This window comes from Gordionus sp. m RMFG-2023, chromosome 1 (genome assembly GCF_954871325.1).
Source record: "Gordionus sp. m RMFG-2023 chromosome 1, tfGorSpeb1-WG-v2, whole genome shotgun sequence".
Classification (NCBI taxonomy): Eukaryota; Metazoa; Nematomorpha; class Gordioida; order Chordodea; family Parachordodidae; genus Gordionus; species Gordionus sp. m RMFG-2023.
In genome coordinates, this window is record NC_088775.1 from 347,579 (window position 1) to 366,522 (window position 18,944).

General features: G+C 31.0%; 1 protein-coding gene across 2 annotated transcripts; it reads right to left on the reverse strand.

Moving 5' to 3' along the window:
* Positions 1 to 8,982: 8,982 nt before the first annotated feature.
* Positions 8,983 to 11,490, reverse strand: LOC135922115 (uncharacterized). 2 transcript variants are annotated; one of them, XM_065456527.1, is made up of 3 exons: positions 11,373 to 11,490; positions 9,568 to 9,700; positions 8,983 to 9,349 (listed from the first exon to the last, which is right to left on the reverse strand). In XM_065456527.1, the coding sequence occupies exons 2-3, from the start codon at positions 9,649 to 9,651 to the stop codon at positions 9,113 to 9,115; spliced, it is 321 nt and encodes a 106-aa protein (XP_065312599.1). In that variant the 5' UTR covers positions 9,652 to 9,700; positions 11,373 to 11,490; the 3' UTR covers positions 8,983 to 9,112. The 2 variants fall into 2 exon arrangements, with proteins under 2 accessions (XP_065312599.1, XP_065312600.1); XM_065456528.1 differs by having other exon boundaries at positions 9,568 to 9,703; positions 11,373 to 11,387.
* Between the last annotated feature and the right edge of the window lie 7,454 nt (positions 11,491 to 18,944).

The following is an 18,944-nucleotide window of genomic DNA, read 5'->3' on the forward strand; positions in this document are numbered from 1 at the left end:
GGCGGTTGGAATAGGGTTAGGGTTTAAGGGTTGGTTTAGGTTAAAGTTAAGGTTAAGTTAAGGGTTAGGGTTACGGTTAAGGGTAAAGGTTAAGGTTAGATAGGTTTAGGTTAGTTTAGGGTTATGGTCGGATTAATGTTAAGGTTAGAGTTAGGATTAAGGATTGGAATTAAGTTTAGGGTTAGGATTAAGGGTTAGTGTTAGGGCGGTTGGAATAGGGTTAGGGTTTAAGGGTTGGTTTAGGTTAAAGTTAAGGTTAAGTTAAGGGTTAGGGTTACGGTTAAGGGTAAAGGTTAAGGTTAGATAGGTTTAGGTTAGTTTAGGGTTATGGTTGGATTTATGTTAAGGTTAGAGTTAGGATTAAGGATTGGAATTAAGTTTAGGGTTAGGATTAAGGGTTAGTGTTAGGGCGGTTGGAATAGGGTTAGGGTTTAAGGGTTGGTTTAGGTTAAAGTTAAGGTTAAGTTAAGGGTTAGGGTTACGGTTAAGGGTAAAGGTTAAGGTTAGATAGGTTTAGGTTAGTTTAGGGTTATGGTTGGATTTATGTTAAGGTTAGAGTTAGGATTAAGGATTGGAATTAAGTTTAGGGTTAGGATTAAGGGTTAGTGTTAGGGCGGTTGGAATAGGGTTAGGGTTTAAGGGTTGGTTTAGGTTAAAGTTAAGGTTAAGTTAAGGGTTAGGGTTACGGTTAAGGGTAAAGGTTAAGGTTAGATAGGTTTAGGTTAGTTTAGGGTTATGGTTGGATTTATGTTAAGGTTAGAGTTAGGATTAAGGATTGGAATTAAGTTTAGGGTTAGGATTAAGGGTTAGTGTTAGGGCGGTTGGAATAGGGTTAGGGTTTAAGGGTTGGTTTAGGTTAAAGTTAAGGTTAAGTTAAGGGTTAGGGTTACGGTTAAGGGTAAAGGTTAAGGTTAGATAGGTTTAGGTTAGTTTAGGGTTATGGTTGGATTTATGTTAAGGTTAGAGTTAGGATTAAGGATTGGAATTAAGTTTAGGGTTAGGATTAAGGGTTAGTGTTAGGGCGGTTGGAATAGGGTTAGGGTTTAAGGGTTGGTTTAGGTTAAAGTTAAGGTTAAGTTAAGGGTTAGGGTTACGGTTAAGGGTAAAGGTTAAGGTTAGATAGGTTTAGGTTAGTTTAGGGTTATGGTCGGATTAATGTTAAGGTTAGAGTTAGGATTAAGGATTGGAATTAAGTTTAGGGTTAGGATTAAGGGTTAGTGTTAGGGCGGTTGGAATAGGGTTAGGGTTTAAGGGTTGGTTTAGGTTAAAGTTAAGGTTAAGTTAAGGGTTAGGGTTACGGTTAAGGGTAAAGGTTAAGGTTAGATAGGTTTAGGTTAGTTTAGGGTTATGGTTGGATTTATGTTAAGGTTAGAGTTAGGATTAAGGATTGGAATTAAGTTTAGGGTTAGGATTAAGGGTTAGTGTTAGGGCGGTTGGAATAGGGTTAGGGTTTAAGGGTTGGTTTAGGTTAAAGTTAAGGTTAAGTTAAGGGTTAGGGTTACGGTTAAGGGTAAAGGTTAAGGTTAGATAGGTTTAGGTTAGTTTAGGGTTATGGTTGGATTTATGTTAAGGTTAGAGTTAGGATTAAGGATTGGAATTAAGTTTAGGGTTAGGATTAAGGGTTAGTGTTAGGGCGGTTGGAATAGGGTTAGGGTTTAAGGGTTGGTTTAGGTTAAAGTTAAGGTTAAGTTAAGGGTTAGGGTTACGGTTAAGGGTAAAGGTTAAGGTTAGATAGGTTTAGGTTAGTTTAGGGTTATGGTTGGATTTATGTTAAGGTTAGAGTTAGGATTAAGGATTGGAATTAAGTTTAGGGTTAGGATTAAGGGTTAGTGTTAGGGCGGTTGGAATAGGGTTAGGGTTTAAGGGTTGGTTTAGGTTAAAGTTAAGGTTAAGTTAAGGGTTAGGGTTACGGTTAAGGGTAAAGGTTAAGGTTAGATAGGTTTAGGTTAGTTTAGGGTTATGGTTGGATTTATGTTAAGGTTAGAGTTAGGATTAAGGATTGGAATTAAGTTTAGGGTTAGGATTAAGGGTTAGTGTTAGGGCGGTTGGAATAGGGTTAGGGTTTAAGGGTTGGTTTAGGTTAAAGTTAAGGTTAAGTTAAGGGTTAGGGTTACGGTTAAGGGTAAAGGTTAAGGTTAGATAGGTTTAGGTTAGTTTAGGGTTATGGTTGGATTTATGTTAAGGTTAGAGTTAGGATTAAGGATTGGAATTAAGTTTAGGGTTAGGATTAAGGGTTAGTGTTAGGGCGGTTGGAATAGGGTTAGGGTTTAAGGGTTGGTTTAGGTTAAAGTTAAGGTTAGGATTATTAGGGTTAGGTTAAATTTAAGGTTAAGATAAGGGTTGGGATTAGGGTTAGGGTTAGGGTTAGGGTTAGGTGTTAGGGTTGGGTTATTAGGGTTAGGTTAAATTTAAGGTTAAGTTAAGGGTTAGGGTTACGGTTAAGGGTAAAGGTTAAGGTTAGATAGGTTTAGGTTAGTTTAGGGTTATGGTCGGATTAATGTTAAGGTTAGAGTTAGGATTAAGGATTGGAATTAAGTTTAGGGTTAGGATTAAGGGTTAGTGTTAGGGCGGTTGGAATAGGGTTAGGGTTTAAGGGTTGGTTTAGGTTAAAGTTAAGGTTAAGTTAAGGGTTAGGGTTACGGTTAAGGGTAAAGGTTAAGGTTAGATAGGTTTAGGTTAGTTTAGGGTTATGGTTGGATTTATGTTAAGGTTAGAGTTAGGATTAAGGATTGGAATTAAGTTTAGGGTTAGGATTAAGGGTTAGTGTTAGGGCGGTTGGAATAGGGTTAGGGTTTAAGGGTTGGTTTAGGTTAAAGTTAAGGTTAAGTTAAGGGTTAGGGTTACGGTTAAGGGTAAAGGTTAAGGTTAGATAGGTTTAGGTTAGTTTAGGGTTATGGTTGGATTTATGTTAAGGTTAGAGTTAGGATTAAGGATTGGAATTAAGTTTAGGGTTAGGATTAAGGGTTAGTGTTAGGGCGGTTGGAATATGGTTAGGGTTTAAGGGTTGGTTTAGGTTAAAGTTAAGGTTAAGTTAAGGGTTAGGGTTACGGTTAAGGGTAAAGGTTAAGGTTAGATAGGTTTAGGTTAGTTTAGGGTTATGGTTGGATTTATGTTAAGGTTAGAGTTAGGATTAAGGATTGGAATTAAGTTTAGGGTTAGGATTAAGGGTTAGTGTTAGGGCGGTTGGAATAGGGTTAGGGTTTAAGGGTTGGTTTAGGTTAAAGTTAAGGTTAAGTTAAGGGTTAGGGTTACGGTTAAGGGTAAAGGTTAAGGTTAGATAGGTTTAGGTTAGTTTAGGGTTATGGTTGGATTTATGTTAAGGTTAGAGTTAGGATTAAGGATTGGAATTAAGTTTAGGGTTAGGATTAAGGGTTAGTGTTAGGGCGGTTGGAATAGGGTTAGGGTTTAAGGGTTGGTTTAGGTTAAAGTTAAGGTTAAGTTAAGGGTTAGGGTTACGGTTAAGGGTAAAGGTTAAGGTTAGATAGGTTTAGGTTAGTTTAGGGTTATGGTTGGATTTATGTTAAGGTTAGAGTTAGGATTAAGGATTGGAATTAAGTTTAGGGTTAGGATTAAGGGTTAGTGTTAGGGCGGTTGGAATAGGGTTAGGGTTTAAGGGTTGGTTTAGGTTAAAGTTAAGGTTAGGATTATTAGGGTTAGGTTAAATTTAAGGTTAAGATAAGGGTTGGGATTAGGGTTAGGGTTAGGGTTAGGGTTAGGTGTTAGGGTTGGGTTATTAGGGTTAGGTTAAATTTAAGGTTAAGTTAAGGGTTAGGGTTACGGTTAAGGGTAAAGGTTAAGGTTAGATAGGTTTAGGTTAGTTTAGGGTTATGGTCGGATTAATGTTAAGGTTAGAGTTAGGATTAAGGATTGGAATTAAGTTTAGGGTTAGGATTAAGGGTTAGTGTTAGGGCGGTTGGAATAGGGTTAGGGTTTAAGGGTTGGTTTAGGTTAAAGTTAAGGTTAAGTTAAGGGTTAGGGTTACGGTTAAGGGTAAAGGTTAAGGTTAGATAGGTTTAGGTTAGTTTAGGGTTATGGTTGGATTTATGTTAAGGTTAGAGTTAGGATTAAGGATTGGAATTAAGTTTAGGGTTAGGATTAAGGGTTAGTGTTAGGGCGGTTGGAATAGGGTTAGGGTTTAAGGGTTGGTTTAGGTTAAAGTTAAGGTTAAGTTAAGGGTTAGGGTTACGGTTAAGGGTAAAGGTTAAGGTTAGATAGGTTTAGGTTAGTTTAGGGTTATGGTCGGATTAATGTTAAGGTTAGAGTTAGGATTAAGGATTGGAATTAAGTTTAGGGTTAGGATTAAGGGTTAGTGTTAGGGCGGTTGGAATAGGGTTAGGGTTTAAGGGTTGGTTTAGGTTAAAGTTAAGGTTAAGTTAAGGGTTAGGGTTACGGTTAAGGGTAAAGGTTAAGGTTAGATAGGTTTAGGTTAGTTTAGGGTTATGGTTGGATTTATGTTAAGGTTAGAGTTAGGATTAAGGATTGGAATTAAGTTTAGGGTTAGGATTAAGGGTTAGTGTTAGGGCGGTTGGAATAGGGTTAGGGTTTAAGGGTTGGTTTAGGTTAAAGTTAAGGTTAGGATTATTAGGGTTAGGTTAAATTTAAGGTTAAGATAAGGGTTGGGATTAGGGTTAGGGTTAGGGTTAGGGTTAGGTGTTAGGGTTGGGTTATTAGGGTTAGGTTAAATTTAAGGTTAAGTTAAGGGTTAGGGTTACGGTTAAGGGTAAAGGTTAAGGTTAGATAGGTTTAGGTTAGTTTAGGGTTATGGTCGGATTAATGTTAAGGTTAGAGTTAGGATTAAGGATTGGAATTAAGTTTAGGGTTAGGATTAAGGGTTAGTGTTAGGGCGGTTGGAATAGGGTTAGGGTTTAAGGGTTGGTTTAGGTTAAAGTTAAGGTTAAGTTAAGGGTTAGGGTTACGGTTAAGGGTAAAGGTTAAGGTTAGATAGGTTTAGGTTAGTTTAGGGTTATGGTTGGATTTATGTTAAGGTTAGAGTTAGGATTAAGGATTGGAATTAAGTTTAGGGTTAGGATTAAGGGTTAGTGTTAGGGCGGTTGGAATAGGGTTAGGGTTTAAGGGTTGGTTTAGGTTAAAGTTAAGGTTAAGTTAAGGGTTAGGGTTACGGTTAAGGGTAAAGGTTAAGGTTAGATAGGTTTAGGTTAGTTTAGGGTTATGGTCGGATTAATGTTAAGGTTAGAGTTAGGATTAAGGATTGGAATTAAGTTTAGGGTTAGGATTAAGGGTTAGTGTTAGGGCGGTTGGAATAGGGTTAGGGTTTAAGGGTTGGTTTAGGTTAAAGTTAAGGTTAAGTTAAGGGTTAGGGTTACGGTTAAGGGTAAAGGTTAAGGTTAGATAGGTTTAGGTTAGTTTAGGGTTATGGTTGGATTTATGTTAAGGTTAGAGTTAGGATTAAGGATTGGAATTAAGTTTAGGGTTAGGATTAAGGGTTAGTGTTAGGGCGGTTGGAATAGGGTTAGGGTTTAAGGGTTGGTTTAGGTTAAAGTTAAGGTTAAGTTAAGGGTTAGGGTTACGGTTAAGGGTAAAGGTTAAGGTTAGATAGGTTTAGGTTAGTTTAGGGTTATGGTTGGATTTATGTTAAGGTTAGAGTTAGGATTAAGGATTGGAATTAAGTTTAGGGTTAGGATTAAGGGTTAGTGTTAGGGCGGTTGGAATAGGGTTAGGGTTTAAGGGTTGGTTTAGGTTAAAGTTAAGGTTAAGTTAAGGGTTAGGGTTACGGTTAAGGGTAAAGGTTAAGGTTAGATAGGTTTAGGTTAGTTTAGGGTTATGGTTGGATTTATGTTAAGGTTAGAGTTAGGATTAAGGATTGGAATTAAGTTTAGGGTTAGGATTAAGGGTTAGTGTTAGGGCGGTTGGAATAGGGTTAGGGTTTAAGGGTTGGTTTAGGTTAAAGTTAAGGTTAAGTTAAGGGTTAGGGTTACGGTTAAGGGTAAAGGTTAAGGTTAGATAGGTTTAGGTTAGTTTAGGGTTATGGTTGGATTTATGTTAAGGTTAGAGTTAGGATTAAGGATTGGAATTAAGTTTAGGGTTAGGATTAAGGGTTAGTGTTAGGGCGGTTGGAATAGGGTTAGGGTTTAAGGGTTGGTTTAGGTTAAAGTTAAGGTTAGGATTATTAGGGTTAGGTTAAATTTAAGGTTAAGATAAGGGTTGGGATTAGGGTTAGGGTTAGGGTTAGGGTTAGGTGTTAGGGTTGGGTTATTAGGGTTAGGTTAAATTTAAGGTTAAGTTAAGGGTTAGGGTTACGGTTAAGGGTAAAGGTTAAGGTTAGATAGGTTTAGGTTAGTTTAGGGTTATGGTCGGATTAATGTTAAGGTTAGAGTTAGGATTAAGGATTGGAATTAAGTTTAGGGTTAGGATTAAGGGTTAGTGTTAGGGCGGTTGGAATAGGGTTAGGGTTTAAGGGTTGGTTTAGGTTAAAGTTAAGGTTAGGATTATTAGGGTTAGGTTAAATTTAAGGTTAAGATAAGGGTTGGGAGTAGGGTTAGGGTTAAGGTTTGAATTAAGTTAAATGTGAAGATGATTTAATATGACAATTTTAAAATAAAGATGTTTTAATTAATTCCCCCAAGTTGAATCCTTAATAATAAAACCCTCCCCACCCGTTTCTAAATGGCTAAAATAAAATTGTGAAACTGAGTTATATCGCCTAAAAAAAATTTAAAAGTAAAAAAAAAATATTTACGTTTGATTTATTATCCAATTTATGGAATATTTTTACCTAATTTTTTTGTATATATTTTGATTAAAGGGCGAAATAACCCCGGTCTCCTTTAGACATCATATGCGCATTTACTCAGAGACCCGGAGTAAACCGTTAAGAACCGTTAAATCATTATAAACCGTTATAAATATCAGAACCGTAATCGTAACCGAACCCATATGATTATATTTTAAAGGAATAAAACGAAACTTCATAACCGGTTTATATTTCAGGAATCAAAAAATATTGAATGTACAGCATTATATAAACTTGCTTTTATAGTACTGATGGTTAGGGTTAGGGTTAGGATTACTGATGGTTCCCGCAACACAAGTTTCTGTAGAAAGGGCCTTTGCGAGGCTAAAAATGAGTTATTTTTGAATCTTTTATATTTTTTTATATATATAATTCATAGATGCTTATAATAAAAATAAATTAGACGATGTGGTGTTGCTTCAATAAAAAATAAAATTTCTAACGGTAATGAACCATTATGAACCTTTATAATTAACTGAACCCCGAACCTCTGTAAATTTTTTCTTAAGAACCGTAACCGAAATGTAACCATTATAATTCTTTACATACTGAACGGTAACCGAACCGAACCGTTATAAATAACGGTTCGTGTCCCTGCATTTACTTCGTTCATTACTCGAAAACTTATAAAAAGGCGTTCTGTATTTATTTTTCAAAATTATATAGATATCATTTTTTCAAATTTCGTGCAAATATTTATAAAATAATTTATTTAAGTTAAATATCTTAAAATTTGACTAAAAAAATTTTTATTTTTTTTTAGAGAGTGGTCTGAGATCGGAGCTCTCCGCTATATCCGGAAAAATTATCCCCCCACACCCCCACTTCTATAGTATTAGGGGATTCAGTAATTGTTATAATATAAAACAAGTTGTTGTTTTTTTAAATTCTCTATGTATATGGAATCCAGGACAAGAATATACTGGACAAAATGACCCGGACTAAATTGGACCAAAAAAACAAATTGACATACCCTAAGAACTTTATAAACATTTAAATAATTCCAATTAAGATTGAGATATTGTCCGATGTTTCTTGATTAGGACATTTCTGTCCTGGATTGGATCCATATTTATCATATATGTTAGTACAAATGTGTTTTCTTTCCGCCAAATGCGTTATTTTTTTTTAACTTTAAAAATCGTATTTTGAGCGCGTTTTTAAATTAAAATTTAAAAATCTGATTTTACCGGAAATGGAATTCGGTCATGTTTGGAATTACCTACCCTATAAAATTTTAGGCATTTTAGCCATGAACTTTAGAAACTTCGTAAAAATTTATATTAGATTTTTTCCATAAATTTTTTTATACAAATTATAAATGATTCAAAGGTTCGGCAAAATGGTCTCCAATTCATAAGATTGGTATTCCAAACATGATGGAACGTATTTCCGGTAAAAGCAGATTTTTCAAATTTAAAATAACGCGCGGAAAAAACAGATTGCCGCTAACAGTTTGGAATACTAATCTTATGAATTGTAGACAATTTTGCTGTTGTTAAATCTTTGAAGTTATTTACAATTTATATTTAAAAAAATGTACGGAAAATCGAATATAAATTATATTAAGTTTTAAAGGTTCGTGGAAATTATTGTCTGAAATTCATTAGGGTAGGTAGGTATTCCAAACAAGATGGAATTCCATTTCCGGTAAAATCAGATTTTTAAAATTTTAAAAAAGCGCGCATAAAAAAAATACCCGTATATAAAAAAAAATATTTTTTAAATATATTTTTTTCCCAATGAATACCTAGACTGACGATTCATTCATTAAAAGTGTACATCGATGCAAATCAGCTGGAGACGCCATCTTGGTTACACTGATCATTATTAAAATTTTAAACGAGATAATAAGGAAGCAAGTTAATTTAATAGTTAGTTTTTAACATGAGAATAATTAATTGCAACATGTGTTACCAATATGGCGGCTCCAGCTGATTTGCTTTTATCGACCCTTAAAAATGCATTTTAATGAATGAATCCTTCTTTCTTTCTTTTCTTTTCTCTTCTCTTCTCTTCTCTTCTCTTCTTTTCCCTTCTCTTAGAAGAAGAAAGAAAGAAAGAAAGAAAGAAAGAAAGAAAGAAAGAAAGAAAGAAAGAAAGAAAGAAAGAAGAAGAAGAAAGAAAGAAAGAAAGAAAGAAAGAAAGAAAGATACTATATATTTTGTATTATTATTAATCATTTTTTTAAATCAAAATTGCATTTATTTTTTTATATAATATAATAATGTTTTTTAAAAAAAAAAAGCATTCTTATACTAAAAACAAAATCATAGAGAATAGTTATATAATGATTAGAATATAGGTTCTAAGGCAGTATTTAAATTATAATGATCCCTGGATAAAAGATATGGTTCTCTTTCAAGGAGCTTTGCTAGTATTCTTGATGGCCTCTATCGTTTTCTTGAATTGCTCGTTATCCTTAATGAGTTTCGTGTAATCGTTTTTCAGATTCTCGTAATTTTTGGCGGCTTCCGTGTTATTCTTCTTAACTTCCTCGATGTCGACCTTCAAAGCATCGGCTTTGGTCTTGGCTTCTTCACCCTGCTTTTTCTTGATTTCTAGATTCACCAATGATTTTCTGTTAGAAGTTTCCGCCTTATTAAGGTATTAATTTTTTTAAAGAAAATAGGATTTTATTTATTATAAATTTCCTTCCTTCCTTCCTTCCTTCCTTCCTTCCTTCCTTCCTTCCTTCCTTCCTTCCTTCCTTCCTTCCTTCCTTCCTTCCTTCCTTCCTTCCTTCCTTCCTTCCTTCCTTCCTTCCTTCCTTCCTTCCTTCCTTCCTTCCTTAATAATTGAATGAGATTGTTTACCGCCGAAACAGATCGACAGGATGAATACCACCCAGCCACGGCCGCTACCGCCATAGCTGCTGCTCCTATGGTCACTGGGTCCATTTCATTGAAATATCGCCTTTATGTTCATTTTGATTAATATATTTCGTATCTACTTAAATAAAAATAGATTTTTTTTTTTTAAATTTATAAGAAAAATTATATTCCAAAATTAGAAGATCAAAATCAAAAAGAGGAGTAGTAATTTTTTTTTTTGGATTTACTATGACTTTTCCACCCGACTTCCGGTTTTAGCCAGAAGTGCCAAATAGAAATAAATTGTCATAATCTTTGTTTTATTGTGGAAAAAAAAACAAATTTTATATTGGGTATCTCCAAAAAAAAATATTTATTAATAACCTTTGTAAAATATTTTATTAATATACCTTTTTAAAGTTAAATCATTCCTTATATATGATTTTTTTAAAAACATATATGGTCAACATTAGGAGAAAATTTTAATGGTCAAATGAATGCTTTTTTTTACTATGAATATCCAGGAAGGAAGGAAGGAAGGAAGGAAGGAAGGAAGGAAGGAAGGAAGGAAGGAAGGAAGGAAGGAAGGAAGGAAGAGTTTAGCAGATTTCCGGATGATTAGAGGTTAGGGGAAAATTTCAAAATATTCTAAATCAATTAAAGCTACAATCAAACAATCCCAAAAGCATAAAAACTAAAATCAAAGAATAATATTATTATTATTATAGGGATTAACTAATGAATTCCTTATATACAATTCTCAGTTTCATTTTATATTCAAATCAGATGCTATAATTACAATTTTCCTTAATGATGGTAATACGTTTTTTTAACACTAGTGTAAGGGTGAGATTAGAGTAAAGCGTTTAGGTCATGAATTTTTAAATCATTTTAAAGCTAATTATGGTTAGAATATTTTTCAAAGAAAAGATTTCATCTCCTCATATTCCCTAAAACTGTTTTATTTATTATTCCAAGCCGAGCCACATATAAAAAGCCATTCAACTTTGGGAATTTATACATTGTTGGCAAAAATTTCTACAAAAAAACATTTAAAAATTTAGTAAAAAAAACTTTTTTGAATAACTAACTATAAAAAACATGTTTTCTTTAATAAGTGTATGTTTTTTATTCCCCCCCCCCCCGAATTGTTTACATTTCATAAGCGATTATCTATATATTTTTTTTGTTGGATAATTATATCTTCTTAATATATATAGGCATATCAGCTTAAATTATAATTTAAATAGAAATTTAGCAAAGCAAATACTTGGAGAAAAAACTTTTTCAAAGCAATTATTATCACTTAATAAAAAAGGGTCAATGACGATAAGAATAACCTAGGAATAGTGTTACGGCTAAATATTTTTCTGGCCAAAATATTGAGTTAGCCGTTATGCATTTTAAAAAGTGTATATACAATTAAGGTGCTCCATTGAAGCAAAATGTATTTAAAATGAAATGTGAAAAGATAATCTTTACAATCTTTTAAAGAGTTTCTAACTAAAGTCAATATTACTACAGCTGACTTCAATGTATGAGACACTTTTAAATAAATAAATTGTCAGTTCTAGGGGTTAATATTAACTGTCATTGCAAAAAGTCAAGAAAAAATGTTGCTATACCTAACTTTGACATTATCTCAATAGTGGCTCTGTCAAGCTTTTAGAATTTTAGCCTAAAAGATTAAATCAAGTCTCTAAGTTGAGTTCTCAACTTGAAGATTGATTGGAATATTTTTGGTTAATATAGTTGTTGGCTAAAGTTAGCTTAGTTTAACGACACTAATATTAAAAATTATGTTTTACCCTTTTAGAGATTTCCTATTTTCCAGAATCGAATTTTATAAATGACAAATAATTATCCTTTTCTTTAATCTTTTTTTAAAACAAAAACAAATACCATTGTTGAGTTATCACGAAAAATGAGATAAATTAATTTTGATTATTAATTTATCGATTTTGAGCCAAAAAAATTTATTTTAGTAATAAAATAGGTTTAACTTCCCTCCGGATAGTGTTGTATAACCGGATTTTTAAGACCGATCTTTTTAAAAAACGGCTGATTCAATATTTTAGAAAGAATATTTAGGCTAAGCCTCAAGATTTTACTCTTAGATTGGCACAACAAAAGGTTTGAACATCTATCTATCAACGAAATCTCAAGGGTTAGTACAACATTTTACTGGCTTAAATATCGAGTCATACATTTTTATAAATTGGCTCAAATCTAGCCGTTATAACAAGACTTCCCTCGGATATAAAGTGGAAAAATTTTTTTAACTATCGTGGACCAATAAGCGTCTTTCGCGCAGAAAAAATTTAATTTGAAAGCCTTTTTACCCAATCAAAAATGTTGTTTTTTTTTACTACCCGTGATATTGTTTTTAAAAGCCTTAACCATTAAAAGATATAACGTGAAGGTAAATTCGTTTTCCCGATTCGCTAAAATGACTTTATTATTTTATTTTCGACTTGATAGTTTTTTCGATGATGTGACTACCAACTAAGTGTTGTTTAAACGGCTTATTTAGGGCGATTTTCAAAAATAGGGCAACAACTCCTCCCCCCCCCCTCTACGAAACACTTTAGTCTAAAGGAAATTATGACAGAACCTATAGGAGGGAGATGCCAGAAAGAAAACACAATATTTTATTAAAAAAAGATTATGTTCATAGGTAGCACAAAGGTTTGAATATCTATTAACGAAATCTTGAAAACTTAGACAATATTTAACAACACAACTTCTAACGCTATGTTATTTTTTTTTCTAATGCGCATCCACTCCCGTGTCTATAATTCCGATAGGATGATTATGATCATTCACGAGATAACTCCACTAGTTAATAATGAAAAAAAATTAATAATACCCCCTCATTCCACTAACAACCAACTATGTTCTTGCTATATATAATAATTGTTTGATTTATTAAGATTTTTTTTTTCATTATCTTTTTACAAAATTTTTTTATTTTTTTGATAATAAAAATAAATATAACTAATTAATTTAACCAAAAAAAAATTTATGTTCCTAGTGGATATTTTTTCTTTTCTTTTTCGAAACAAAAAAAAAATAATTAATTAAAGAAATAAATTATTTAATTTTTTTTTTACTTGTGGAAACTTAAATTTTTTTTTTATATATGGTTCATGTTTAAAAAAATCAATCTTTTTATAAAGATTAATTTCCATTCTATTTTATTCATTTTTTTTATAAAAATCTATTTCTATTCTATTTTATTCATTTTTTTTATAAAAATCGATTTCCATTCTATTCTATTTTTGTTTTTTTAAATAATCAATCTTTTTTATAATGATCAATTTCTATTCTATTTTATTCATTTTTTTTAAATATAATCAATTTTTTTTAAATATAATCAATTTTTTTTAAAATATAATCAATTTTTTTAAAATATAATCAATTTTTTAAAATATAATCAATTTTTTTTAAAATATAATCAATTTTTTTAAAATATAATCAATTTTTTTATAAAAAAATCTATTATTTTTTCTATTTTTATCCATTTTTTTAAAAAAAAAATAATCAATTCTTTTTATAAAGATCAATTTCCATTCTATTTTATTCAATTTTTTTTATAAAAAAAATCTAATTTTTTTTTCTATTTTATTAATTTTTTAATAAAAAGAAAATAATCAATCTTTTTATAAAGATCAATTTCTATTCATCTTGTTTTTACTCACTATCAATTAAGATTTACAAATAAATTTTTATTAAGTGAATATAATAAATTAATAATAATAATAAACTTTTTAATAACTTATTTTAGTTTCTATATAATTTATATTGAAATTTAAAATAACTATAAATAAACGTTAATAAAAAAAGTAAAAAGTAATCCATTAAAAATTTATCCATTTATTTTTCTTGTGGATTAAAATGTATCATCTCTACCTAGAGGCAATTTTATTCGATTTTAATGTTCTACTATATAATAAATGTATTAAGAAAACTATTAATACTTAATTGAGTTATCCTACCATATTCAACCAATCAGCGCTCATGGAATTTTACACATGATTAAAATATAATTTTCAAAGTCAGATCACGTGGGACAAACTTGAAACACAAATGTGATTGGATAAAAAAAAAATATTTCAAATTAGAATCTTTATTTAAATATTGATGTTAGTTGTTTCAATAATTAAATATAAATTTCTATATATTTAGGTGACTATATTTTATTTGACAGTTGCTTTTCTGTAAAGATTGACTTGGCGACTTAAGTCAATTCATGCCCAAATGATAATTGGCATTAAAGAGTGATTTTTTTCCTTCCCGATGCATTCAATAAGGTAAGGCTGCTTTCTGATGTGGCATATGAGGAATTGGATAAAATTGAATATAGTTTTTGTGGGAATTTCAGGCAAATTTTAATTATAAATAAAAATATTTAAATTTTTGATAGTATAAAATCTTTATTTTTGACCTATTGAAGCGAATTGTCATCAAAGTTAATCTTTCTTAAATAGTATAAAAGTTGGAAGATAATATTAGGATATTTAACATGATATGCTTCAACTTGTCTCACTGTCAGATCGGGACACTTAATTATGGAAGTTTACTATGCACCATAAAAATCTAAAGCTCATTGTGAAGGGTGGGGGTGTTGTAATTGTGTGTGTATCAGAGTTGTTAAAGGATCTGGATACAAGTATCTAGATCCTGTATCTAGATATAAAAATGTGGTATCTGTATCTGTATCTAGATAGATTTTTGATTTAATAATCTGTATCTAGATATTATTTTAGACGTTGTATCTGTATCTAGATCCATTTAAAAAGTATCTTTTAACAACTCTGGTGTTTATATACATTAAATATATAAATTTATATAATATTCAATGTCAATCAAGTAATATTTAAATGTATATTCGTAGATAATAAAAATCTTACAATATGTTATACATGTCAAACATCAATATCATGTCAATCATTTTGAATAATTGTGATTCGAAGGGCAGATCGAACAGTCTTTTGTTGGTAAAATGAAACTTCGTGAGTTGATTCAAACATGTGTTAAATTATATATATATATATATATTTGCATTAAAGATCTGCAAAAGTACCCGGCCCGAACCTGCCCCGGTCCTAATATTTCTATAAAAAAAATAAGTTCGGGTTATGTCAGGCCTAATATTTTTTTTTTTTAAATTCAGGCCGGGTCGAGCCGTTTCAAATTTTTTTTTAAATATATCTAAATTTATCAATTTTATTTTTAATTTTTTATTTAAATATTCGATTATAATTATAGAAAACTAAACGTAAACGCGATATAACATAAGTCTTTTATTTTGAGTGATTATTAAAATTGATTTCTATATTTAAATATTCGGATCGGATATTTGGATCGGATCGGTATTTAAATATTTGTATCGGATTTAATATTCGGACCGGACCGGTATTTAAATATTCGGACCGGACCGGTAAGGTTTTCTAAAAAAAATTTCGGGTTCGGGCCTTCTATTTCCCTTCAATACATCAAAAATATGAAGAAAATTGAAATCGATACTCGAAAATGAAGTTTGCCTAAAATTTAACCAAAATTGCTGGATATAAATGACCCTCCTAACGAAATCCGGAAGACAGTTGCTATCACCATTGCCCTCTATCCATCGTCTACATGTGAGGAGGGGTAGGAACAGTACACATTTTTTTTGATGGGGGTAGGGTTAGGGTTTGAGGGTGATAGACTAGGGATAGGATAAATTTAATTGGGGGGGGGGGGGTATCTATTAAATTTTTAGATAAAATGGGGTAAAATGTATCGCCGTAAAAAATTGATACTTTTATTATAGACACCTATTAAAATACAACGATATTGCTAAACATCATCCAAATCTATATATGACACGCGATCATAGACATTATATTTCAAAAAAAAAGTATAAAACTTCTGGATCTTTTGGCAATACGGATTAAAAATTCTAACAGTAAGCTCGTATTCATGTCAAATAATATACTGTTAGGCATTAATTGTAAATGAGGAAGTTTTAATTGAATTCATGTTATAAAAAAAATTCTTTTGCATTCACAATATTATGATAGTCAGCAGTAGAATAGTGCATTTAAGTTTCTTTTTTAGAGGGGGGGGAGAGATTTTTAGAGGGGTAGGTATAAATTTTTGAGGGGAGGGGTTGCATTTGATGAATATCCTACCATGTAGAGGCTGCCCCTATCATAAGTTAAGCTTATTTCCTCTTTTTTAACAGATCAAAATCTTATTGGTGACATAATGGTAAACCATGCCTTTAATAGCCAGTCTGTTATTAACCTATCTATCAACACAATTTATCCACAATTTCGCTTACAAAAGGAGTGGGGTACTAAAAAATTCCTATTGCCAGACAAGGAATAAAGATATGCCATTAAGAGGACTATTAATATTTGCTGAAAATAATGAATATGTAATTAAAACACATTACGGAATTTTCCGAAAGCCTCTGGGGGGTTGTAATGAGTTCCGAATCTAATTTATATTTCGAAAAAATTATTTAAAATAAGTTTATTAAAGCTGTGATATAAAGAGTTAAGGATAAAAAAAAATAGCCGGAAAAAAAACAGTGGGCGCCAAAATAGCATTTATAAACTTAAACTTTATATCCATCAGTGTCGAATATTATATAAAATATGTTTTTACGCAGTGTGTTTAAATGGGGAACATGGAACAAAACGTTCCTAGAAACAAAAATTTGGGACAATGTGCGGAACGTGAACAGTGATCCTAAGGAATACGGTTGCTTCTAGTACACATAACTCTGTAGAATAGTTCCTGCCCACTTAGTTCTCAATGCAACTTGAAATTTATTCATGAGTCACACTTTTTAATTTATTTAATTTTAGTGCAAAACAAAATTTAAGAGAAAATCACAAAGAGTCATGCCAATGATTACAATCTTATAAATCTGGGTGGGGCCTAGTGTATTTATTTAATGATAAAATTTAAACAAATCGTAATGGAGGAGAAATCCTAAAGGAAAAGCTAAAAATCTTAAATAATTTCTGATCTTCACTCCGCTCCCCTCTCACGATTCATGTATGCAAATACAAAATCGTCATTCTTCTTTGTGAGTGAAGACAATTCTAGTACTGAATTTTTATGGCTTCTCTAAATGTTAGAATTGATTGATGATGAACTCTTTCATTACTGGATCATTTTCCATCAATTCTAATATGTATCTCCTTTTTAATTAGAAGTGCAATGTATGTTCGATCTTTCGATTAAGAACCTGACATGAAGTGACATAGGATGACAATATATGCTAAAAGTCACTTATGAGAAGTATATATAATTTTTTGTTCACTGATCATGGCCATTCCAACACAGGGAGAGAGTTGGGGGGGGGGGGATAAATACAATTACTCATACAAATATTAGGGTAAATAACTTAATATAGTCAATATACATAGTCAGTATTGGTATATTTATATCATTCTATTCTTCTTCATACGGATCTCAGCATTCTAAAGGGAAGGTGCGGAAACCTAGGCTACCGATTCACTATTATTTAGTTTTATAGCGCATACTATTTTTTATGAATATGCTCCAAATCTAATTAAATATTTTGTTTTGAGAAATTATTTAAGCCGAGTCTTTGATTGGCACTCAAGTTTTTATAAAAAGGGTAACCGGAAATTAATTCCCCGGGAAAATAAAATTCCCAATAATTAATCCTTAGAAAATAATTTTCAGGAAATTTATTTACTTAAATTTTAACAAGACTTGCTAAATAAAATTGAATTAGAGATCATTTCATTTCTTCTGAAATACACCCGAATATTCCTGGTACAGATCTGTCTGTTAGGCTAACCATCCTTTTAAGGCTTCATGAGAGACAAACCTAGAATCTTGGTAAGGAACACCAATGTTCTCTTAAACATATAGTACTTAAATGACCGGATGTCACTGCAATCACCGAGCTAACATTTATCAATAAAATAAAATTTTAATTTTATATGCCTAACAACTTCATGTTCCATCAGAAAACTTTTCTATAGTCATCAAAAAATAGGTAGCTTCACTCATCTATTGGATGCAAAGTTAGCACTACCCAAATCAAATAAGATTTCCTGGAAAAATTCGACCGACTTCAAAATATCCCATTTTACTCTCTCGTCATTCAATCTTTTTTCCACAAATATTTCCTATCTGCATTTCAAAAATATTGAATATTTTTCCGTTCTACTCCTGTAGTACCATTCCCTTACGTGTTATTTGATTTGGAATTTATAAGTTTAAAATCTCTCTTGTAAACAATACTCAAAGCAAAAGAAAGAAAGAAAGAAAGAAAGAAAGAAAGAAAGAAAGAAAGAAAGAAAGAAAGAAAGAAAGAAAGAAAGAAAGTGTGGGTGTAGGCTTTAGATACCCTGCCTCAATGATTATTTGTAGCCTTTCTCTCGTCATACAACAATGTCAACAAAAAAAAAACATCTGACCCCAAGAATAAACATATTTTATTCTTCTATATGGGTGTGGTTTAGTTTTTAATTTTGCTAATAAAAATAACAAAATAATTATACTAAAGCTATAACATCCCCATTTTTTGGAAATTTTTTTCATATTCCATACTGTAAAAAAAAAATACTCTTAACTCCAATTCTCTAATATAGAATACACAGAATCTCATAGTGTAAAGGTAAACATCATTTATATATACTATATTGATATATAGAACACCCCGGGTCTGGACCCCTGGAGGGCCTGAGCACATCAAAGGGTCGTAAATTTCATGACCAAGCAAATTTACAACACTAGTGGCACGTAGCTTAAATATTTTAAATTTTTTAAATGTGTATATTCCCACTCATGATAATTCACCATTAGGGAATTTCTTCTTCCAAAATTTTGAAAGAAAAAATAATAATTTTTTTTTACAATTTAAAAATTAATATTTAACATTATTATTGCATATCTTCATTTATCATGCTTATAATTTTATTTTTTTTAAAAAAAAATTAAAAATTTTTTAATTAAAATTCCTATCTCTTCCTTTCCGTAAATATTTTTGGTCGATGAATGTTTGATAAAGAGTAATTAACGTTATCAATTATAAAAGGAACATCAAAAATGAATGTATTCGAGTGGAAATTAGGAATTTCATTTTAAACAATTAATATTTTTTTCTCTATTTTGTTATTTTGTATCCATTTCATTTAATTATTTTTGCTTTTTTTTTTCATTTTTCATTTTTCTTCTTTCTCTTTTTTTTTTTTTTTAAAAATAAAAAGAATTATTTTTATTAGGAAATTTCAATTTTAAACAATTAATAATTTTTTTCCTCTATTTTGTTTTTTTATATCCATTTCTTTTAATTTTTTTGCTTTTCTTTTCATTTTTCTTCTTTCTCTTTATTTTTTTTTAAA